Genomic DNA, 25,983 nt, shown 5'->3' with positions numbered 1-25,983 from the left:
CTTGATTATTGTACAAGATGATTAGAAGAGGCTAAGAGGTTAATTTTCACTCTGTCAGGGCTTCTGGTTATGATGCTGAGAGCTAGATGGATAAAATGGAAGGCTTTGTAAGCTGTCTTACCTAACAAAAGATTCAGATGGATATTTACTACTTTCCTAACTACCCTCCAGATTCTCCTACCCCCACACAACCCAGAAACTTCGGAAAGAGCTTTTTTGTTGTTGTTTCAGAATCTTCCTGTGAATTGGACTCTCCCCCCTACCAAAAAAAAAAAAAAAAGCTATCTTTGCTGGGTGAATAATTTAAGAAGCAGGACGGCTTTTGAAACATTATCTGGTCTAATTCCATCATATTAACATATTGGAAAATTGAAGTCGACAGAAAGAAAGCGATTTGCCTATGGTCGAAAAGGCATATACTTGAGAAAAAGAGAACAGAAATCTTCTTGAACTCAACAAATCAGTGTCTAAATAGTAAAAAAAAAAAAAAAAAAAAAAAAAAAATGACAACAAAAAAACCGATAAACAAAACAAGCCATTATTTCACAACACACACACACACACACACACACACACACACACACACACACACACAAAATTCATCAAATTTACTCCTGAATATCAGTTTGAAATGCTCTCTGAAAAAATTGGATGCTCCATCAAATAACAGAGGAGGTGTTAGTCTTATCCTTGATTATTGTACAAAATGATTAAAGGAGGTTAAGAGATATTAGGGACTGGACTTAAGTCTTCCAATTACCTCTGGGGCTCTTCTCACAGGCCTACCCCATTACCCTCAAATAAATGTACTTAGAAATGCAAAACATATGCACAAGAAAAGTTGACTAACATATACACATTGGGGATCAAATGGAGAGGAAAGACAATTAAGTCCTTTGAGTTATATCCAAGGAGAGATCACTTGGGGCTAATGTATTCAGAGAAGCCTCCACAGAAGCAGAAGCACTAGAGCTGGGTCTAGAAGTCTGCACTGCAAAGAGAATAGGTGAGAGACATGTAATGATCACAAGATTTAGGATTAGGAGGGACTTTAGAGGTCATCTAGTCCACCTCCTTACTTTATAGTTAACAAAACAGAATTCTAGCCTTGCCCAAGTGTGATAGGTCATAACTAGCAGAACCAAGAGTCTAAATCTTTCCACTACTCCATGACTGCCTTTGAGGAGAATGGAGATAGGAGAGAGAGGAACTGTTTGAGCAGAGATCCCTGGGGCAGGAATGCCCATAATTACATAGATCAGTTTTTTTTTTTTTTTTTAAGGTAGTCTTGGGGTCTTAATGAGCAGCTTTAGAAATTGATTCACTTTATGAAATCTGCATAATTAGAAAAAAATTGCTTTACAAAATCATCATCATAATAACTTTTTTGTACCAAAGACTAGCTTAAAGAATCATTCATTTAAAGAGACTTACAATAGAACTACTGTCCTCAAAGAGAGCAAACCTCTAGCAATAATGACCAGGGCTTTTGTAGGCTTGATCATAGCTTCTTGTCTCTTACCTGGGATGCAGCTGGCTGGCCAATAATGACCCAACCCGGACACTTCTGGTCCTGATGAGAGACAGAAGCATTAGATGCCCACTGATCCAGGAAACCTTTTGGTGTATAAACTCCACAGTCTTTAATGCTGGTCTTTTGTTCAAACTCTTCACATACCCCATCTCCATCATGAAAATAACATCGGCTGGGCTCATCTGCAAAAGGTAGACAAATGGAAGGGGGAAAACATGTGGGAGTCTTTGTCAGTTATTTGCTTGATTTATCTCATTTAAGAAAATAACATGAATCCTTAGAATCAAAACATTTAAAAGTTGGAAAAAGGGACCTTGTGAGATCCTTTCTAATCTTTATCTAAAACATTATATTTCTCTGAAACATTTTTAAGGAAACTGTCATCCAGAATGCATTTGAAAATGATACAGAAGGCATGAATTTGGACCATGACAATTTTTAGAAAGCACCTCCAAATATTGAGTTTAAAAATTTGTCTCCCTATAATTTCTACCTATTGCTCCAAATTTCTGCTCTCAATGGCCAATCAAAATAAGTCTAATCCCTCTTTCACATAATGAATCTTCAGGTATTTGAAAAGGTCAAGTATTCATGATCCCTCTCCAAAAATATTTGAATGTTTTATGATATCTTTATTCTGATCTTACATGCACAAAGAGCAATTCTATATACATAGCAGAACATACAAGACATTATGTTAACAGCATGAATTTCTATTTTGTGCTTCTTGTTTAAAAACAAACATTATTGTTACATACTTTGCTTTCAAAACTGTCCAGCTTATCTGCTTCTTTCTGAATTTTTATATCTTTGGGTAGACATACATACATGTATGTGTATATACACAAACACATATACACACAATTAATTGTATATGTATGTATATATGTCTGCACCTTAAGGACATCACCTTTCAGGGAGGTAGATTTACCCTTCATAAGTCCTCTGGAGACAGATTTAATTTAGTATTGTAGTTATTACAGTTCTTAAGGCTTTCAAAGTTGTTTTCTTTTACTCTCCTGTTGTCCTTATAAAAACTGTTGTTTTGATTCTGCTCCTTTCACTTTGCCTCAGTTCATACCACAGAGGATTTTCAGTGATTGTCTCTTTCATCATTTCTTAAGTATAATAACATTCTATTATCTCCACATACTACAATTTGTTCAACCATTCTCCAATTGATGGGGTACCCTCTTGGATCCAGTTTCTTTTTTTTTCCCTTTCTCTTTTTCCCCCTTTAATCCCTTCCCTACTCTTTTACATGATACTCATATAACATGATTTTAAGTCCTTTGACAAGCAAAAGACATATTTTAAGTTCCCACATAAGACTTTAAAAAATATATATAATACAGTTATATGGTGCGATGATTGGGAAATGAAGATAACAGTTGGTTATTTGGATAATTGAGGGTAAAAATTCATTTTTTTTCATGGCGTTTCAGGTCATTCAAGAGCAAGAAGGAGTTTCATCCTGTTGGAGGAATAGTTGAATACATTTGCCCCTACATGCTGGGCTATTATTCTGATACACTTTTATACATCTTAGAATTTCTGAGTTGTGATGATACTTTCCACATTAGTAGAACCTATGTATTTTTCTACTACATTTCATCTCAAACAAAAAATAAATGTTGAAAATAGTCATAATGAAATATTCTAAAAACAGAATGGATGACATTTACAAAAAAGATTATGGTACTGAAGTGATCCCAGGGATTATAATTGTATTGTAATCATAACCATATTAATCAGGATGGAATGATTTTTAGTAAGCTTAATAATTAGGTAGCACAATGGCAAGTATTGTCTTGAGTCATAAGTAGACAAGATTCTCCCTACTCAGAAAAAGTCCATAAAGGAGAAAGAAATAAGTTTTCTATAGTAAAATATACAATGAATTTTCAGACGAGTTCAAAGTCTATCCCCAACTACTTCCTATTCATCAGACATTGAAGAAATTATATCCCTTGGCTGGATGTGAGTTTTCTCATCTTTAAAATGAAAGATTTGAACCAGAAACTACCTGTGGGTCATACGATCATAGACTTAGAGCTCATTGAGGCTCAGAATGTCACAGCTAGTAAGTGTCAGAGATGGGATTTGAATCTAGATGGGATTTGATGCTAGGTGCTTCTTGGTTCTAAGTCTAGCATTTGATTTACCACACAATACTTCCTTCCAGGTCCAAGCTTTCCGATCCTAATAACATTTGTGTTCTTAAGATGACTGACTATCTGCAAAATAAGAGTCACTGAATGTAATGTCAGATGAATTTTGAGTCCTTTCCAACTTCCTCAGGCCCCTGTTTACTTCTATAAACAGTTTATACAGTGAAATACCATCACAAGAGCCAGAATAAATCAATTCATTATAATTCAATTATTTAATGATGGGCTATTTCCAGCTGGAGACTCCAGTGACCAATAACATGCCTGAGGGAAAGAGGCTGGACTGATGACAGAAATATGATCTGTGTCTCTGTAGCATACATCTCTCATGGTATAGAGCCAACTTATATATGATAAAAATGGAATCTCATCTAATCATGACCATCTGTAACGTCATTCCTCCTCATATTCTTTTTGCTTTTTTTAATTTAAAAAATTTCCTTCCCCAAGAATGCTTCTACATATCATTTCCTGGGCATCTTTCTTCCCTAAGACAATGGATAGGATCGTATTTTTGGCAGGTAAGTGAGTTAGCAGGACTCCCTTTCAATTATGGATCACTGACTGGATATGAGACCATTAGAATTGTAAAAATAGGAAGAGAGCATTAGATGAAACCTACCACTTAGTCTTTAAGCCAAAAGGCATCATGGCATTATAGAGGAAAGAGATGGTGCTATAGTAAGTAAACAATCAAAATTTGAGAGATTTGACTAATCATGCCATTTTCTTGGTACTCAAGCTTTCATGAAATAGGGACAGTAATACTTGTCCTAGCTACTTCATAAATGTGTTGTGAGGATTAAATGATATCTAATTCATATGATATGATGATCTTTAAAAATGCTCAAGACCAGTTCTCTATCTTATTCATAGTAATATCAATAACAATGATGATTATAGGGGTGCTCAAGATGAGAATATATGGGAAAGAGTTATATAAAATATTATATTAAAGCATGGTATTCTTGTTAGAGTCAGTGAAAAAGTCAATCATTTTACCCAAGCATGGGCTCTGTCAATAAAAAGTTACAATAAATAAATAAATAAAATTTTAAAAAAATTAAAAAAAAAGTCAATCATAGATGCCTTTGTTGATCAATCATTTCAATCATGTCCAACTCTTTGTAACCTCTTTTGGATTTTGGCAACGATACTAGGGAAATTTGCCCTTTCCTTCTCCATCTCATTTTATAGAAGAAGAAATGAGGTACACAGGGATAAGTGACTTATCCAGGGTCACAGAGCAAATAAAGCATTTGGGCTCAGATTTGAACTTGAAGGGATGTCTTCCTGACTCCAAACTGGGCACTCTATCCACTACACCACCAAGCTATCCTGACTAATATTCCAAAAGTATTGGGAAAAGTGGATTCAAATCCTGTTTATATCACTTATCAACTGTGAACTTGGGAAATGTATTCTTCTTTATAGGCCTCAGTTTCCTCATCTCTAATAGGAAAAGTCTTGACCAGATGATCTATATATTTCCTTCTAACTCTAATATTTTGTAATTCCATAATCTAAATCTCTTAATTCCAGAGGCATAAAGCATGTACTGAATGTCACCAGATGGTACAGCTCTGGGGTAAACATTATCATTAGATCTTCCCTTCCCACTTTAGTGGTAGAGAGGAGAGTTCTAATCATTCTGGGCATGCTGACACACTGGGTCATCTATCTTTGTAAGCAGAGGCTCCCAGGCTACTATTTTTGTGTAAAAACACACATTTGTCCAAAACATAAAAGAGGGAGTGGGGCAGGGAGAGCAACATATTGATCTTCTCATATTTGTGCAGTATAGTCAAATTTCAAAGAACATTACTAAAGAGTATGTGGCTACCCACAATAGGAATTAAAAGTATTCAAGCACAAGTTGTAGGAAACTCTTCCTATACTCTAAATTCTTCTCCTACCCTGCCAAACATCAGGGATCTATTTGAATGAAAAGAGAAACAAATTTGTGAAAAGCTTATCACTCTCTCCCTGCTCACATATCCTCAGATTCATAATGTCTAGCATAACAGGGTTTCCTATGTTGTTGTTATTTGAGCCAAAGGTCTCCTCCCTTCCCTAATATAGTGGTAAGATCCTGTGATAGGTATAAACAAAGCCTCAGATCTACTCTGGTCAGATGCCTCAATTCATTTTCACATGAAAAGGGAATCTCTGATTTCTATAATCTCTCTCTCTCTCTCTCTCTCTCTCTCTCTCTCTCTCTCTGTGTGTGTGTGTGTGTGTGTGAAAAAGAGGAAGAATTTGTATTTTATGTGTGTCAGTTTTCATGCACATACTAGTGTGAGTGTATACATATGTACACATATACATACCTGTTTTTTACAGACCTGTGATTTCATTAGTGTAGGGAATTCTAATGTAGAAATTCCTTTGCAATTAATAGTTGAGATTGTTGCCTGAGGCATCAAGAGGTTAAATGACTTGCTTAGAATCATGCTGTGGGTCTGTGTCCAAGGCAGGCCTCGAATCCCAACTCAGAGGCCAGCTGTCTATCCTCTACATCACACTGAATCTCACAGAATTCTTACAGAGGCTAATTTCTTCCTGATCATGCCTAAGACCCCAATAAATCTGTCTGCTTGGAGTCAGTAGAGTCTGAGGGAGGAAGAAAACAGAGAGACAAAGCTTTCTGAACTTCATGGAGATTATCCACTTCACTGCCAAGATCTTGTTGAATATGCCTGCTGGAGGTCCCTTCTCTAAACAAGACCCTATTACCTAGATAGGTCTCCCCTCCATTCTTGCTTGCTACTATTGACCCAGAGATTATTAGTTGTATGTGTCCAGCCCCATGAGGGATTCACTCCTTTCAAAAGCTGGGGTGAAAATGAAAAAAATGTGTTAGAAACCACAGGGGAAGCTTTTAATTTATTTTTATAATTTACATCTTAACCTCCCTCACTTTCAAAGCTCTGTTTCTGCAAGGGCACACCATCTTTCTATTTAAGGATAAAACACAAACTGTAATTTATCCTGGTATTTCAAAAGACATCAGAGTATGCACATTAGTCTACTCTCTTGTTTTACAAATGGGGAAATGATGGCTAAAGGACATGAAGTCATTGGACCAATACCACACAGCTAATAAATGTGAGCCATGGGATTTAAATTCAGATCCTTTGAAGACAATCAGTATTCTTTCTTCTTGAACATATACCTTCCTTTCTAATGGAGATTTGGTGAATTTAATTTCATTCTATGGAATTTAGTTTTATTCACTGGATATTTATGAAACATCTAGAAACAGTTGTATTCATAGAATTTCAGAGCAGGAAAGGACTTTAGAGATCTAATATAATCCTTTCATTTTACAGATAAGGATCTGAAGAGAAACTGAGGACTTTACTGACTTGTCCAAGGAGTCAGAACTTGAATCATCACCTCCTGACTCTTCCTCTAAAGCTCTTCTTATTCTAGTTCAATAACTACTATGTGCTTAGCATGGTCCTCTTTTGTTATGTAAGTGCTTCTTATAGGAATACCTTTGAATTGTAATCTGGCTTATAAATTGTTCACACAATGGGATCCCATCAGATAATCACAGATTTGCTGCAAATGGTCTAATAAGGAGGATGCCTATTTTTCTCATTTTTTATTTAAAATTCAAGTGTGTCATATGGCAAGTCAAAAAGATTTCAGTCTGCATCTTCAAAAACCTAAGCAAGAGTGAAAATCGTTACCCCATTAAAATTGGAAAAACTAAGCCTCAGGGACAATCATATTAAAGTAAAACCTAGGATTTATGTTGAGGATTATGATTTAATTATCCCTTGTTGAGTATATGTTAAACTTTTTTCCACATAAAGTAAGAGGCTGAGTTTGTAGTCTCTGCCATTCCATCTTCAGAATTCTATAATCCTAAAGTGGTCTTCATGGTTGTAAAATTTGCAGCTATGGATGGTACCTCTCTGTTCATTCCAAAGGATTATTTAGAGATAGCATCACAAAGATTGTCTAATATATCCCTCTCATTTTACAGATGAGGAATCTAAGGCTCGAAGAGATTAAGTATGATTTTATTCAAGACCACAGCAAAGTCAGTACTCAAACTCAGGTATTTGACTTAAAACATCTTTTCTATGGTACCATACCAATAATTATTTAGAAATAACTTAATAGTGGGGAGATAGTTATGTTATCAATGTTTATTAAGTGACTATGGGGACAAATTCATGCTACTGAAAAGCTAATCTAAAACAATTTGTTAATCATTGACTTATCTAGTTATTCTAATTATTTATCCTTGATGTAATATTCCAGTTACCCTCTTTCCATCACTCTTCCCTTTTCAAAAGATCTTCTTTATTTGACTATTTAACTAACTTCAATTTAGATTTTCATCAGGACTGGTAATTTTAAATTGCCCTGAAACCAAGTAGCAAGTGGTCATCTTCCAAACTAGACAAAGACAAAAATAGCCAAGGGCTGAGGATATGGCAAGTACAATGGAAAAAGTCAAAAGAGGAATATGTCCCCGCTCCCCCAAGAAGAAGGTGTAAGGGACTGCTGGAGGTTTTGGAACCAGTGCTAGCAATTGGCAACTCCCGTTTAGAAGATCATTTAACTCAGATACAGCCTGGAGAGGGGTTAGTTAATGCAACATCCTGTTATCTTAAAAAATCAGCAATGTTGCTAGAAATCTCTGGTTTCAGTCTTCTCAATAATCACTGGGATGAAAAATGAGGGGGGGAGAATATTGTCTTGAAAATTACAAGGACTGCCAAAAGCTTGGTCCACTGAGAAATGTGACTACCTATAGAAGGAAAGATGAGAGCTCCTTATTTTACAAGAGTTATGAATCTGCAAGTTAGCCAAAAGTAGACAAATAGCACATGGACCATGAACAATATTATTTAACTTATGGTATAGACTACATTCTTGAATTGGACTTTAATTCTTAAGGCTATTTATTAAAGTATTGATGATACATATCTACCATAGCTTCCCATCGTCAACTCAAATAACATCTGATTAGCAACAGGTAATTTTCTTTAGCACAATGACCTCTATCTAAAAATAGCTATCTCTTTCTATATCTATCTAGTTATGTATCTAAATAAATATGTATACCATATACATATGTATATATATGTGTGTGTATCTATATATTTTCCTCTCCTCCCCCAGATCAGACAAAAGAAATAGTATTTTTAAGCTCAGCTGTTAGTCTAGGGATAGTTCCAATCATAACAAGCTTTATACCACATAAGTATTCACTCATCCAAGTTTTAAAAAAAGAAAAGAGAAAAAAAAAGGACAAAAATGCATGAACTTGGCGTCCAACTAACAGATTCTTGGAGCAAGGCAGATGGGATAACTTAACCCCTAACAATTTGTAATAATCTATGTAGGAATTGTTCCATGGTAGATAGATTGGTGTGGAACTCTTCAGGATTGAAAATATTCAGATCCTATAGTGTCTATCTTCAAAGGTTTGATTTTCATTCCATACTATTGATCTCACTTAGTAATTCTTATCACTAAGAATAGCATCTTGTTAATCCTTGCTATTAGATCAGTATAAATGGAACACTGAAGGCAAGAAATAGGTGACTTGTCACATACCTTAAAGTTTACTATAAGCTTTACATACAGCATAAAGGTCTAAGGTCAGCAAGGTCTATTGACTTTAGAAAGATTACATTAGTTTCCATATCTTTCACTGATTCAGATCTCAACAAAGGGAATCACTTTTCCTGCTCCATCAAGTGGATCTCTAATCAGTGATAAAGATTTTAGGATAAGTAAGTCTATGTGTCTCTTATACTTTTAAAATCTTACAGAAGAATACTAAAATGTTTATATTAGTTCCTCAAGACCATCTTATAATTTCTTTTTTTCATAACATGATATGATGGGATCCAAAGAGGACCTACTTTATATAAATTCTACTTTGAAAGTAATTTTAGTGGACTTTCAATGAAGATTCTAATTAAATATGTACAATAGAAACATGGGATGGAAAGGACATTAGAATGAAATAATATAGAATATCAGAATCCCAAAAGATCTTAAGACATGGAATATTAGGTAATACAACTTAGAACATTAGAGCCAGAACTGACCTTATTTGAACTTTTTTCCATTTTAAGACAATGAAATATGCCCACAGAGTTGCAAGTGAGTTAATGGCAGAGTCAGGATAACAACTCAGGACTTGTGTTTGAGAAGAATTAATATTGTTTCCATTATACTATATTGAGGTAGGTTATAAATCTCAATTTATATTAAAATATTAAAATTAACTCTTGTAAAATATTTGAAAAACATGTTTTTTAAAATAAAATTTTATTAATTTTCCTTACATCAAGAAATTTCTCTCAAAAAAGCATATCTTCCTAAAGCTGTTCTTTCCTTATTTATGTAGCTTTGTTTCTCTCAAAAGAATTAGAAAATTATGCGAACTTTTCTGGATAAGATGAAATATATTATGTTAGGATTTAACAGAGTGCTTTGAAAATCTTATCAATTTATATGAATTTGCATTCAAATCCAAACTCTGCCATTTACCAATTTTGTAACTTAGATAAATAACTTCTCCTTTGGCCAATAAATTGTATGCTGGACATAAAATCAGACATATCTTGGTTATACCTTGCCTCTGAAACTTACCAGTGATGTGAATTTGGGTAAATCATGTAACATCTCTGAATCTATGCTTCCTTATCTAGAAAATGAGAAAGCTGGACTAGATGACCTCTGAGATTCCAGTCAGCTCTAAATGTATAATCCTTCAAACCTTGGCAACATAAAGCTAATTGATTGGCTAATCACTAAAGGTACAGTTAGTTTGAACATTCTATGTTGTAAACTTCACTTGCCAGGTTTATAATACCAAGCAAATGAGAGGAATGTTACAACAAAGTTCTGATGATTTTCCTTGGACGTTCCCCTTTTCCTGGCCCCATTCTACCATCCCAGACCTATTCTCCCTCATCTTGGCCCCATGTTCGTCCCCCACCCCCTTCCACACCCATACCCACACCCACATACATTGTCTGATGATTAAAAAAAGATAGTAAATAGCATAGTATTTTACTGAAATCTGAAGATACCAAGGAACTGGGAGATATCTTAAAAACAAGGAAAAAGAAAGGTTGAAGAAAATGTAAAAAAGAAAAAAAACTTTAGATGTATAAGCAAGAAATAACAAAGTGAGATTTAGCTGGAGGCATAAACTAAAAAACAGTCCTCCCCCACCCCCACTCCCTAAAAAAAGAAATGAGTAAAAAACACAGATATTTAGAGGATATGCCCAAATGGAAACTGCTAAAACACAGAGATTCAAGGATGGCAAGAGATAATAAATTACAAATAATATGCTCACAATGTTATCTCATTGAAAAGGAAAAATGAAAAGTAATATTTCAAACATTATACAAAATTTTAGTTCCCTTTCTGCTACTAAGGCATATGACATTGTGTCATTTCCTTAGTACAGGTCTCAGTTTCTTTAAAAAAAAGAGACAGAGAGACAGGGATGGTAAAAATGTTATGTATCCAATTTATATTTCAGAGCAGGAATGGGAATTAGGCTTATAGCACTCTTTAAATTCCTATTTTTTTTTATTTTTTATTTTATTTTAGTCTATTTCTATGATTTTGTAGACTTAAAGGACTTTTAGGGAGGAAACTCTACCTATCCATACAGACAAGAAAGTGTTCTGCAATTTGTAGTCTTAAACTGCAAGTAACTTGCCTGTAGTCACATTGCTAGTAGTCAAACTCTTAGGTCCTTTCTGGCCCTGGCATTCTACATAAGAATAGTCTATGACAGAAATTAACTTATAGCTGTGACATTCAATGTTCTGTATTCTAATACTTCCAAGATTCATTCTAGTTCTAATACTCTGTGATATAAATTTTCTTTCATTTCTGACATTCTATATTCTGTTTTTAATTGTTCTAGGGTTTTTTCCAGTTCTAATGTTCTATGACATTATAATTGAAGCTCATCAATTCAATATTAAATATGTAGAAAACTGTGATACGAAACACAGACATATGACTAGAAATTTAAAATACAAGTGTGTATGTGCACTTCTTTAATAAAGAGACTTCATGTATGTAGTAACTTCCTCCACTGCAGATCCACTATTCTTCTAAAATTAGGCTTTGAGTTCCCAAGAGTAAAAAGAGGTTAAATGACCTGCTTATAGTTAGGCTGCTAGTGTATTTCAGAGACAGGATTTGAACTGTTTTTCATAATAAAAAGACTGGTCCCCAGTACACTATCTTTAGTGTCCATAGGCACTACAAAAATGAGGAGGGACACAGACACACACACAGAAAGAGGAAGAGAGAGATAGACCAACAGACAGACAAAAAAATAGAGACAGAGAGACAGAGACAGAGAGAGACAAAGACAGAGACACAGACAGAAAGAGAAACAGAGACAGAAATAGACAGAAACAGCTATAGAGACACAGAGACAGTGACAGAGAGACAGAGACAAAGAGATTAAAATAAATTGCAAATCAGTGAAATGTCATTTCTCAATGCATAATTGGCAAATATTTTGAGGAGTTAGATTTTTATAACTAGGTGAGATTCTTATCAGAATATTTCTTAGATGGTCCCTTCTGATTATTAGATGAGTCAGGTTCCCACATAAAAAGTAAGTCAGTTATCCTAACTTGATACAGATGCTCACAACTAAGGTGACCACAGTATGGTTGCTCCCGACAGAGTTCATGTAAAGAAACCATAGCTTCACATTCTACCTTTCTAGTCAATGATTGGTCTGGACTTCCTTACTGGTTAAGTTTTCTCACTGCTATAATATTAACAATTCCCTTGGTCACCAAGCCAGGAGAGACATCCTAAAACAGTGGAAGCTGAGACACACTGTGGAGTTATAATTTAGTGAGTTCCCTTTATCTCATTTGTCTGGTTACTCTTAGAAACTTTGTCAACATTTTTTTCCCCCCTCAACTGGTTAGTATCTATTTGAATTCAGATGTCCTTGAATGGCTACGTGGTTTTAATTGTTTTCTTTTCTCTATCAATATATGTGAGTATGTTTTTATCTTTCCAGTCAAACACTGTAAGAAAGGAGGAAAAGAAGAAAAGGTAGAATGAGGGAAATAATGAGAGAAACAAAAAGACTCGAATCCTAAGGGTTAAAGTTTAAGGGGAACATGAAAAAAAAAATTGATAGGCACTTCAAAAAGTCTGACTTTCATTCAAATGTTTTTATACAAAGCCTAGAGTTTGGAGGCATTACATATGGAAAAGTTCTCTTCTGATTGATTACTGAGAATTTCAGTGCAACCAATATCATAATTCTCAACAACAGTCATTTGAAGTCATTGATTATTAGACAGAGATGGAAGAGTTATTTGTTCATTGTTTATACTCAATGTTCTGCAAACTAGACTACCAGTTAGATATTCACTGAACCTAAACAGTTCTCTCTTGCCTTACTATATTCTCTTAAGCTGTTCTGTGCTTAAAATGTATATTCATTTCATGTTCATTTGTAAAACTTATTTTCCTTCAAGGCTCAGCAATTCTACAGTCTTTTCTGAAAGTTTCTTTATTATTTTCACTGAAAGTCAATCCTCTCTTCACATATTCTTGTTACTTTGTCTGAATCTTCCCTCACCACTATCTTCCCCTCTCCCCTACAACCACTCACAATATTATCTTGTATTTGTATGTTTATGTAGATGGTGAATTCCTACCATCATCCTTAGAAAAGCATAGGTTAGAAACTTTATTAGTTTTCATCTTTAAAAAATCTATTTATCTATATACATATATATGTATGTATATATGAATACTTTCTCTCTTTGTCTCTCTCTCTCTCTCTCTCTCTCTCTCTCTCTCTCTCTCTTGCTCTCTCTTTAGACACAAACACATCTCATACTTAGCAAAGAACCTCAAGCTATTCTTATGTTTTGCAAAGGATCTGTGATTTCATGTGGGGAACTTCTCATGTGGCGACCTTTCAACCAGAATATTGAAAGCATTCTGTGACTTAGCAGACTACAGGATCCTAGATTTAGAACTGAAAGGCCAATTCCTCATTTTATAAATGCAGAAACTGAGTCAAAGAGAAATTAAGTAACTACTTAGTCAATAAGTGGTAGAATCAAGATTTGAATTCTGATCCTATGATTCCAAATTCCATATTCTTTCCACTGAATCAGATAATGGGGATTTGCTAGAGAATACCTGAAGTTGAGCTATGCTCATATAGTTCTACCTCAAGTAAATGTCAGAGATGTTACTAGAATAACACCTATTTACTATATCTAGTTGTTTCTACTGCCTTAAGCATTTTAGGTATCTGATATATGATGTTGCTTAATTGACTTCATTCATCAATCAGTTTTTTCATTTGTTGGTTCAACAAAATTACGTTTGGTGCTGGAGCTAAGGGGGACACCAAAAAACATGTCCTGTATAGACATTAGAAGCCTATAATGTGGGTAAGATACAATCCACAAAATTCAGGGAATAGATCTATCACTAGGCTATTCAGGAACCAAATTAGAAAACTTTAAAAGATTTTTCCCCCACAAAGGTCTGGGCTTGAATCAATTTATTTTTACTTTCCAGGTATTCAGCAAATCTTTTGCCTGAGCACTTTGGTAAAGAGAAGTAAGATTTTGGCAGTAACTAGGGCACTCATTGTTTGGGACTGAAAATTGTGTGAGAGTTCAGGTTCTATTATTCTGCTAGTATGGCTGGTGGCTTCACTGAATTTTTACATAAGATTTTAAGACATTAAATATCACTTAAAACAACTCCCAATGAGTTTATGAATGAGAAACCTGAAGCCCAGAGATCATACAAGTACTAAGTAACTGAGTATAGAATCAAACTGGAATCCCCTGATTCCAATTTTTTTTCTTTAATAGTGCACAAAACAAAGCTCATTCCACTAGTCAAAGCATATTTTTTAGATTGTTCAGAGAGTTAAAGAAACTATATGAGATTCTTTTGATTAATCTTTTTTTTTTTTTAAAGTAGTGGTGGAGAAAGAGTAAGGAAGCATAATCAACATATGTTGATTGAGAAATGCCTATATATATATATATATGGGGTGACTTCCATGACATTCCATATGAGGAATTTCTAAAACAATTGAGGATGCTTAAATATTAGTTTTCCATAGCAAAGGTTATCACAGTTGATAATAAGTTAACATAAGATTCCTATACTAAAAAGATTGGTTTACTTGTCCTAAATTGGCTAAATATTCCATTTTCTTTAGGGATTGTAGTGAAAAGGACTGGTTTTGTGTCTTAATAGCTATAAAATCAGTATTTTTTTTTCAAATCTCAAAATATTTTGGATTTCTCATGTATATACCAGCATAGTTGTCTTGAATCACAAAACATTTTATTCCAGTCTTCTGTCTTATGCAAGAAATCTCTATCCAATGTCTCTGAAAGAACATCATATCAAGCTTCTGTTCAAGTACTTCTAATTCAAAGGAATTTAGTCCTTTACAAATTGCCTCTCGTTGGACAATCCTAATTTTTAAAAGAAAACATTGCTCATTTTGAGCTGAAATTTGTTTCCCTGTAATTAATTATCACTCCTCAATCAGTTCTAGCTTTGCCTCAGGAACTTCATAAAACATATTTGTGCTCTCTTTTACATAACAGCTCTTCAGAGATAATTGAGGATAGCTATCCCTATCCTTAATCACCCCAAAAGTCTTCTTTTCCAGATTAAAGATCCTTAATTCCCTACATCTCCCTTCTAGCCAGACTAATTTGATATTGCTCTCTTCTAGAAATTTCCAGTTCAACCACAGTGAGTTACAGCATCACTAAATTTGTCTTCTACACTCCCTGCTTGGGAACACATTAGATTAAGAGAAGATAATAACAAAAAGTAATGAGATTTAGAAGTAAAATCCAACTTTTCTATTTTCTATTTATAATATCATTTTCACTTTGATAGATTACCTAAGTCTGATACTTAGATTAAATCAAATTTCATAAAAATTAGCTGATGGTAATTGAAAGATTTGCAACATTTAATTCAGTCTTATGGAAAATTTCAGTATGGATTTTTAACTGGTCTTGAGAATTGTAAACTTAGGAACAGGTTTTTGGTTTATTTTGTTTTTCCCTAGAGGGAATATCTCAGAGGAGAGGGAGGATAATTTTTGGAAAGTGATAATATATAAGAAAAAAAAAAGAACAAAAATATGCTTAATTTTTTAAAAAAAGCATACTAGAAGGAAAAGAGTATTTCACTTAGAAAAGGTTAATCAGCTTAGCATACCACTTCTAACATCATCCTTCTGTGAAAAAAAACAAACAAACAGAAAACAGACCTTTCAAAACACACATCATTGCTTTATAGGATAGAAGTTAAATTCCTAAATCTGGTGTTTAGAACTTTCTATGATCTGATCCCATTTTACCTAAACAAGTTCATGTCCAGCCATGTTGGTCTTCTCAATGTCTCCCATACACAGTTATTTCCACTAGCATGTTTTTTGCTTATCTTGTCTCTAGCTTCCTTTGCCTAAACTCCTCTCTCCTATTTGAATCTTGCCACCTTTTCTGAGCAGCTTTACTTGATCTCTTTACCACATGGTAATCTGTCCCTCTTAATCCCTTTGATGGTTGTTCTGCAATGTCTGACTCTTTCTGACCCCATTTTAGGGTAGATACTGAAGTATCTAGGCAAAGATAGTGGAGTAGTTTGCCATTTCCTTCTCCACCTCATTTTTACTGATGTAGAAATGAGGCAAATAGGGTTAAGTGGGCCCAGGGTCACACAGATAGTAAGGTCTGAGACTGGATTTGAATTCATCAAGAGGAGTCTTCCTAATTCCAAGCCCAGTGATCTATTTATTGTGCTACTGTCCAGTCCCTAATTCCTTTAGGACTTGTTATCTTGAACATTTATTGCAGCTTATCATCTGCTGCCTTGTAAGGCAGTTATCTTTTCAGTGTATATACCTTGTAATATAGATAGATAGATAATCTATATATAGATATATAGATTTATAAAAACTATAATATATTCTGAATACTATCCTTATCATAACAACCATAGGTATTTTACACTCACAAACAAGTTACAAGAGTAACTGCCATTTCAACTATATTTCAAAAGTATAGAGTTCTAAGGTGTTTCAAAAGCATAAAGCACTTTTCCTTCCCATATTAACACCATGAAGAAGGGAACATAAGGATCAGTATCTAAAATTTTAGCTCTGACAATGAAACTCTTGAACATGTAATTTTTTAAGTGTCAGAATTATCATTTGAATCCAGGTCATGAAATTAGGGGGAATTTCTATTGGGAAAAAAAAAAGGAACACCTTAAGGATTAAAATTTTTCTTTTTTGTAGATGAGAAAAGTAAGGCTTAGAAGGGATGAGAACATCTTGAATACAATGAATACTTAATAAATAATTGAATTGAGTTGCCAATAGTCAGGGTCGGATAGTCAGCAACTGATAGGACCAGGATTTACACTGAGATCATCCAATTTCAAGAATAATAAAACCACTATTTATAAAGTATGTTAAGACCTGCAAAACACTTTCCTCCTAATAACTCTGTGAAATTATACTCATTTTACAAATGGAAATAAAATATCTTTCTATGGATCATCCTAATAGTGGCAGCACCAAGTTTTCTGCCTCTAAATCCACTGGTTTTTCTGCCATATGATTCTATCTTCTCATAAGCATTCATAGAAGATCATTTAGACCTGACAGGGTCTTGAAAGGTCATGTAGTACAACCTCTTCCTCTCTCCTTTAACAAATGAGGAAACTGAAACCAAGAGAAGTTAGGTGATTTGTCCAACGTCACACAGATATTAAGCAGCAGTCAGAATTTGACCTCAAGTCTTCAAAACAATATGTAGTACTCTTTTCACTGTACCACATTCAATCCATACCAATTAATTGATCATCTTATTTTTTGTCTCTTTGAATGATTTTTGCAAATATTTGTGATAAATCTTACAATTTCAATAACAGCGATAAGATCTTCTTTCAAAAATGGTTAAATGTCTCCAGATCAACTTTAGGTTAAAGAAGATATTGATCATCATTCAGTCAGTAAGGCTAGCCTGAAGCCTTGGTAAATGAGAATGAAAGACATTTAAATAAATGAAAGTGCTAAGGGGATTTAGTACAACTTGGCTTCAAGTCAAAGAGAGGGCTGGTTAAGTGAGGTAAGTGAGAGTTCTGGGGGTCTTTAGGTTAATGAAGCTTCTAATCAATATCAGTATTTACTAGCTGTGGGGGCTATGAGCACAGGATGTCTTTAGTCAATAAGTATACTGAGTGTTTAGATCATGTTAGTTCTGAGTATCTTAAATTCATTGAAGGTGCGAGTTGTTTAGGTTAATGAAGGGACTAATTATCTGGAGCAACCAAAATGTCAAGAATTTTCACATCATTGAGGGTATTAGCAACCTTTAAGATAATAAGATTTCTGGATATTTTCTGGTCAGTGAAGATACTGAGTAGCTACATCAATTAGGGTATAAATATTGTAAATGAAATATGAGCTTAAAACATATAACTGAGAAAGGATCGCCAATATCAAAGGAATATAGTTTCTCTTAGTGTTGCTGTGGAAGTAGAGTGGAGGGGAGGGAATAAATGAGTGAAATTATTTCTCATTTTGTGAAAGTATTAACCATTCATCAATTGATTTTAAGAATACTACTCAGTAACCTATAATTTTTAAAAGAGGAATAATATTAGAACCATATTCTTCACTCAATATTGCAATTTACTTCAGGTCAGTTAATTTCTTTGTATTATACAGCTCATCCACATAATTTGCTTCTTATCCAAGCTTTATAATCTATCATCCTTAAAGTAATCTTTAAAAAATAAGGTTAGAGAGCTGAGAATGGATTAATATATAGTTGGAAGAAGTAAGGTATGAAAAAAAAAAACTTAAAGGTAGTTTCTAACAGATGCAGTTGATGAGAAAATGGTTGAATCCTTTAAAGTTAAGGATAGCAAATGGATATTATAAACTATAACTGTTCTTAAAAAAAGAATGAATATGGTAAACACCAAAAAAGCATCTGAAGAATTATATTAATTTATGCTGAATGAATTAAAACCAGGAAAATGATACATACTGTCTACAATAAATGTAAATAAAAAAAGCATTAGCAAAATAAATGAAAATGAATGCTATGAAATCATAATGGTGAAGAATATGAGAAAGCACCCTGCTTTGCTTCTCTTAAAGAGAAAAAAAGCACTAGATTGTGTAACATTGCATATAAGATAAGAATTTTTTGATGTGTTGATTTATTTTACTAAACTGTTTCTTTTACCTTCTCTCTCCCCTCCCAATCCCTTTTAGTATAAGAGGCAGATCTTTAGATGAGATACATTGAAAAATGTAGATGATATAAAATAATAGATTGAAAAAAATAAAGCTAAGGGAATGTTGTAGGTTTTCAGTGAAACCCAATACATGCTAAGGAACAGAAACCAGCTAGTGTGAAAGGGACATCTGGTGAAAAGCTAGCAAAAGAACTGTTTCTTCTGGGTTCCAACGTGAGCAAAACCCAAACAAGATAATTTTATAGAACACAGAAAAAAGGTAGAAAGTAGAATGTTAAAAAAAAAAATCTTTGAATATATTAAGTAGAATATGAGTTGGAAAGAGAGATCATCTAAGAGAAGAAAATGGGGCACCGGGATTAAAATGACTTGTCCACAGACTTATATGAATTAAATACAGAGACAAAGTCACAACCCAAATATATTGAAGCTCAATGCTTTTTCAGCTATATTTGGCTATCTCCCTACTACTGTCTTAAATCCTGGCTAGGACAGTATTTTCAAACAAGACATTTTCAGAGTCATCCTGTGCTAAAATAAATTTGTCTGCTCTCATTAAAATGCTCGGGAGGACAAAATGTCAAAAGCAAAACTAAAATTCATTATTGCTACAAGATCCAGAACCAGGCTGGGGGAGCAGGATATAATCCATTGGTGTATTTAGAGGGTTTTAACACCTCCTGGATCACTGTCTTGTTGTGGCAGAGGGGCTTGTGTAGCTAAATGAAAATATGAGCTATGCCATGCAGGGTTACCCAAAACAGACAGTTCAGAGTGCAAAGTACTGATAAAAGGTAATCCATTGGAGAGGGAAATGGCAAACCTTTTTAGTATGTTTGCCAAGAAAACCCCATGGACAGTGTGGAGCCCAGAAGGGCTCCACGGGTCATGAATAGGCAGATAAAACTGAACAATTGAACAACAACAATAATTCAAAATTCCTATTTTTCATGAGCTATGGAAAACAGGCCATATGAAAAACATACATTCATGTATGCTTCCTGCTACAAAATAATGTTAAGAATGGGAGCAAAACAAAAATTGGAAAAGAAAAATATTTTTCATTTCTGACCCCAAATGTTCTAGCATTTGGAATTTAAGTTATTGTAATAAAAGCTACTACATTTGAGAAAAGGATCACGGAGTACTAACTGGGACCTTAAAAACTCTTGTAGATGAAGAAGCAGTTTTGGAAGAGAAAGTGTTGTTGCCCAAGATTGTATAGGAGAGTAAGCCTGAAGAATAACAACTGGGACCCAAGTCTCCAAATCCCCTGTGATAAGATTTAGAGCTGGAAGGCCCACCTTAACAATCACTTGATCTATCCCTCACTTTTGTTTTACAAATGAGGAAACTGAGATGCAGAGATGGGAAGTGACTTGTCTTAAATCAGCTATCAGGTACAGAGATGAGATTTGAACTCAAGTCCTCTGACTCTTTATTCAGAATTCTTTCCAGACCATGCTGGCAGTTTTTTTTTGTTTTTTGTTTTTTTTTTTTTTGGTAGAGGAAACTGAATAGATTTTTTAAAAAATGGAATTGTGTGTGTGTTCATGTGCTTAAATATGCATGCTCAATAATGAATCTATATTTTAAATCTAATAATAACTACAAATAAAGTTATTAATATTTTATAAAATATGATTAATTTCAACAATATGTTTACTATAAATAATAATGATGTTAACACTATAATAATTATTATAATCATAATAAACATAAATCCAAAGATAGCTACACCTTCTACCCTCAACCTATCTCTAATCCTTTTTACCTCCACCAGATGCTATTTTGTTTTTCCTCATTGTTTTTCTAAGGTCTTATTAGTCTATCTCCAGAAAAGAAACATCATTAATCTTTTTGTTTTGCTTTCCCTACTTTCCTCTGAGGAAGCCAAGGCAATCTAACAGAGGGGACCATACAGACTTGTCACCTCTGGTGATATGATGAGGGATGGGAAAGTAAATTGATCCCACCTTATCTGCCTCACTTGGGGAGCCTGGAAGACTGTGGGAAAGAAGTAAAAAACTGTGCATAAGAGAGGTTGAAGATGGATTTATCAGCAAGTGTCCAGCTCAATGGTTGGAGGGTTGTGTCTGAAATAGAGACAGAGAGAAGTAGGCAAATACTGATAATTTTTCAGGTACTAGAAGAGATTTTTTTTTTTTTAAACAGAACTTCTTTTTATTTTTTTATTTTTTCTGAGGCAATTGGGCTTAAGTGACTTGCCCAGGATCACACAGCTAGAAAGTGTTAAGTAGTCTGAGTTCAAATTTGAACTCAGATCCTCCTGACTTCAAGGCTGGTGCTCTATCTACTGCCTTTAGCTTCCCCTTAACAGAACTTCTTAATGGTGACTTTGGGGACTAACACATAGGTGTGTTCCTGAGTCCAGGAAATTAATTATGGTGACTTTCTGTTCTAAAGTCACAGGCCTTCCCAGGCCCATTTATATTTTATTTTTATTGTTAAATTATTACGATGATAATGATCTTAAGCAAAGAGATATATTTTGGGCAACCCCAAGATATGGATCAACTCAGGAAAACAGAAACTTTCAATCTTATAACTATTTTGGCCTGACTGGATTACTATCAAGAAAGCATATCATAATACCATATAAAATAAATTATAGCTGTTATTAAAATTAATGATGATAGCAAATGAGTATGAAAAATAATTTATAGAGAGCTGACTTTGGGGTCAGGAGGACCTGAATTCAGGTATGAATGCTTACTGTTAAGTCAACTATTTCTCTGTGCTCTCAGGCAATTTTTAAACATCTCTCTGCAAGAGGCATTGATGACTCTTTCTTGAATATACTTTCCATTTTTGGTTTTCATGATATTGCTCTCCTCTAGGTCTCCCACTCCCTTTCTGAATGCCTCCTTTTTGCTTTCTTTTGCTGGATAATCATTGATAACCTGTCCCCTAATTGTGGTTTAACCCCAGTGATTCATCCTGAGTCTTCTCTCTCTCTCTCTCTCTCTCTCTCTCTCTCTCTCTCTCTCTGTCAACTCATCACCTCTTAGGGGTTCAATTATCATCTCTTTTCAGATGGTTCCCTGTTCTATAAATCCATTCCCAGTCTCTCTCCTGACCTTCAGTTCCAAATAATCAATTGATTAGATATTTAGAACTGGATATCCAATAGTGATCTCTAAAAAAGAATTCATTATCTTTTCTCCAAAACCTACTTCTTTTTCTGAATTTACCCACATCAATCAAGGATATCCTATCCATCTATACATGCAGATTCAGAACTTCAGAATCTTCTTTCACTTCACAGCTTCCTTTAACCCTCACATTACCTGAGTTTCCAAGTCTTGCTAATTCAACTCTATTGTATCTTTTTCTGTCTTTCCCCTTCTCTACATTCATATAGTTCCCCTCCTGGTTCAAGCCTACATCATTTCTCACAAACTATTCCAGTGGTCTTCTATGTAATAAATTATAGAACATTTATTAAAAAAGAAATAGTAGCAGGACATTAACTTGTCTTAGGATTTTTTCTATCTAAGTGCCACTGGGAAAAGACATGAAAATACTGAACAGTAAAATCATAAGATTGAATTAGAGATGGAAGTTATTTTAAAATTTCAGAGCTGGAAAGAACTTTAGACAATAGAATATAAAAGAGAATAGCAATTAAAATCCTGAAGGTGCTTGGAGAACATCTATTTTGGCAACATATTCATTTTACATTTAATGAAACTTTGAGATCCAGAGAGGTGAAACAATACAATGAAGGTCACTCAGTAAGTTAATGGCAGAATTCAAGCTCATAACTTTCAGTTTAGGATTCTTTGTACTTAATAAACTAAGAGACATAGGTCATCTCAATTCTTTAGTGTTCCAAAGGCATTTGAATTTTTGTTTGTTTGTTAAAGCTATCCCCAAGGAATCATCGTGGCACAAAAATATGTTCATAAATAAGGAAATAAGATCTTTAGGGATTGCTCTGGGGGAAAATGATCATCTATCAAAATTTATTAAGCTTTGTTCAGTATTTGATATTTCTCTGGGACTATTTCAAGATCTATTACTAAGGGGAGGAAAAAAAATTGGAAACTTCAACCTTTGGCTGCCTAATTTGCCTATTCCATTTTCTTTTCAGTTTTTATCAGTAATATGTCCATATTTATGACATCAAGGTGTTAGAAAATGAATTTCCAACCCTCTTTTTGCTCTAGAAAACAATAGCCACAGCTAGTGGCTGTCACTGGGAGCTATCTTTTTACTGATATCATATTTTCTAAGTGAGTGGTTCAAGTCCTGTTGTTTTAAGTTGTAATAAGACAAGATAATTTCCACTTTTGTGGGAGAGGAGTGCTGCCTTCCTAATAGGGCATGCTGGTGGTATTTGTTTTAACAGAGCGATTTAATTAAAAAAAACTGAGAAGAGAGATTTTGTGATTTTGTGGCTTGTATGGCATCTTAGAAACCATTAAGGATGGAGAAGTTTCTAACAATAACATCAAATTTTTTTCCCAGAAGAATTATGCATTATGTATTCTAGTCTCTCTAGATGAGAGTGACTTGACTAAAGTCATATATCATTAGTGGCAGAGACACAGCTAAGAGTTCCACTCTGTCATACATGTAAACATGGCTTCCTAATTTATGGGTTACTGGAAGATAGGGTTAAGAACTCTCAAGAGTTTGAAATATGCATTTTCTCAACCCAAAGTAAGTCTAGCTAGCTACCCCTGCATGGTATACTGAAAATAAGTGAAAACATTAGCTTTTTTTTTTTTCCGCAGATTTCACATACGTGAGGCTGTCACCAAAATATGACATTATACGTCTTAGTAGAGAACTGAAGTTGAAACCAGGAGACCTAAATTTAAATTCTACTTCAAGCACTTAACATGTTTATTAGCTGTTTGATTAAAACTCACAGAATCATAAATGAGAGTTGGGGGAGAGGGATATCTTAGAGGACATATAACTCAACACTCTTATTTTATAGATGAGAAAACTGAGAATGTTATATTTGCTAATCAAGAAAAGGAAGGGAAGACAACTTAGATTAATCTTCACCTCTTTCAAAGAGCATTATCTGGTGGAATTTTAATCTTTAGTATTGATTTGCATCTCAAAAGAGATATGAACTTATTTGTAGTCAGTCAAGTTTGGCTCCAGGGATTATTCTCCCTTCAAACACATCCACTCACAAGGGGAAAACATACCTGGATCAAGCTAAACTCACAGCAAGATTGCAGTAAGGGACAACTGCTGATGAAAACCAATTTTCTATTAGAATCATTAAAAAGATGGACAGAGGGTATTTACAATAGAACTACTGGATCTCTGCAAATGTTATAGCTCCTGTCGTGGGGTATCAGCAGAAACCACTAGAAAGTTTGTAGTGGCCCCAAGTCCCCTTCTGCAAGCCTCTGAGGAGTAGACTTACCAATGCAATTGAAGTACAGTTCCTTCCGACAGAAGAGAGAGCAGCCATCACCATTGATCTTATTCATATCATCACATTCTTCCCCCAGATGTCTGTAGATAAAAATGTGAAAAAGGAATTGGTCTAACAGAAGTGACTTGATAGACATAGTGACCTTAGAGAGTACATATTTACTCATGAAAAGGCAGCCATTGAAGGAAAAGTGACTGGGGCAAAGTGGCAGGGCACTGAAATTCTAATACAAGTCTTTGAACAATAAACCCATTTCCAGGTCCAGGATAATGTACTGTCTAAACCACACTGGATTGCAAATTAAGATACCTTACTCCCAGGCTTAATGTTGTATATAATTAAAGATATATATATATATATACACGTATATATATATGTATATATATGTGTGTGTGTGTGTAAAGATATATATGCATATGTGCATATGTGTGTAAAGATATGTAAGAGTATATACATATGTGTATGTACAGATTCATATATATACACACATATACCTGTGTGTGTGTGTGTGTGTGTGTGTGTGTGTGTGTGTGTGTGTGTGTTGTTACTCCCTTGTCAAATTGGGATTTCCATCAAGTGTTTGAATGATTTCCTATGAAACCTAGTGTCCACCCTCCACTAATCACTTAGGAGCCCTCATTGCATGATCAGGACTGCAGAAGTTAGTCTTTTACTCCACAATTCACACTAGTAAGTGCTCCTCATTCTGTGTAGCTGTGTAGATGGGTCAATTAACCCTAGAAATAACTGAGGAAATTAGTATTGATCTCTTCTTTTGCAAATGGATCTCATTGACTTTCATTATAGGATGCTTGGTTAGATCATCCCACTCTACTGGTTGAAAAGCCAGTAAGACATGAAACCAACTTTGTGTTCCAAGCTGCTCTCAAATCACTGTGTTTAACACATATCATATTAGCCAAGTAGAGATTATCTGTGTCATCTATCTATTTTGTGGACTCCATAGGGAAAGTTTTGTTTTGTTTGTTTTTTATCATGAACAAGTCTAACCACCCATGTATGTCTGCTCCTTATCTTTAATTCACACCATCTAAGCTATGTACACTATCCCTGAAATTCATTAATATTTCATGGACAACTAAATTTGCTAAAGTATGTACTCCTTCCACTAAATAATTTCACAGTACAGGGCTGATGGTTATCATGAGTTACTGCAGACTAATATATCTAACTAACTTAAACAATATATAATAATATGGAATAGGTATGTGATCTACCAGTTAACATAAAGATTGATTTACCATTTTGCCACAGATATAGCTATAATTCTAGATATCATATAAATATGTGAAAGACAGCATGACATATTAGCTAAGATTCTACATTTGGTGTCAGGAAAGTGTGAGTTCAAATTCTGCATCAGAAACTAGCTATGGGATTCTGGTCACATCACTTCCCTTCTCTGTCTCAATATAATCATCTGTAAAATGGGAGTATTCTCCCATCAATATCCCTTCCAGCTCCAAATCTATGGTCCAATGACCTAAGATAGAGATGTTAAATAT

The 25,983-nt window shown here is 34.4% G+C and overlaps 1 protein-coding gene across 1 annotated transcript in view; it reads right to left on the bottom strand.

Annotated features, from left to right (window-relative positions):
• The window catches only part of PAPPA (pappalysin 1), a 267,563-nt gene that overhangs the window by 104,651 nt on the left and 136,929 nt on the right, over positions 1–25,983 (bottom strand). Inside the window, exons 9-10 of the mRNA XM_051979518.1 lie at positions 24,446–24,537; positions 1,523–1,716 (exon numbers count right to left, since the gene is read on the bottom strand). Of these exons, the coding sequence (XP_051835478.1) occupies positions 1,523–1,716; positions 24,446–24,537 (286 nt within the window). The remainder of the gene's footprint in view (positions 1–1,522; positions 1,717–24,445; positions 24,538–25,983) is intronic.

Source organism: Antechinus flavipes, chromosome 2 (genome assembly GCF_016432865.1).
Source record: "Antechinus flavipes isolate AdamAnt ecotype Samford, QLD, Australia chromosome 2, AdamAnt_v2, whole genome shotgun sequence".
Classification (NCBI taxonomy): Eukaryota; Metazoa; Chordata; class Mammalia; order Dasyuromorphia; family Dasyuridae; genus Antechinus; species Antechinus flavipes.
Note: the sequence above shows the minus strand (reverse complement) of the source record. Positions and strands in the feature narration are given on the sequence as shown.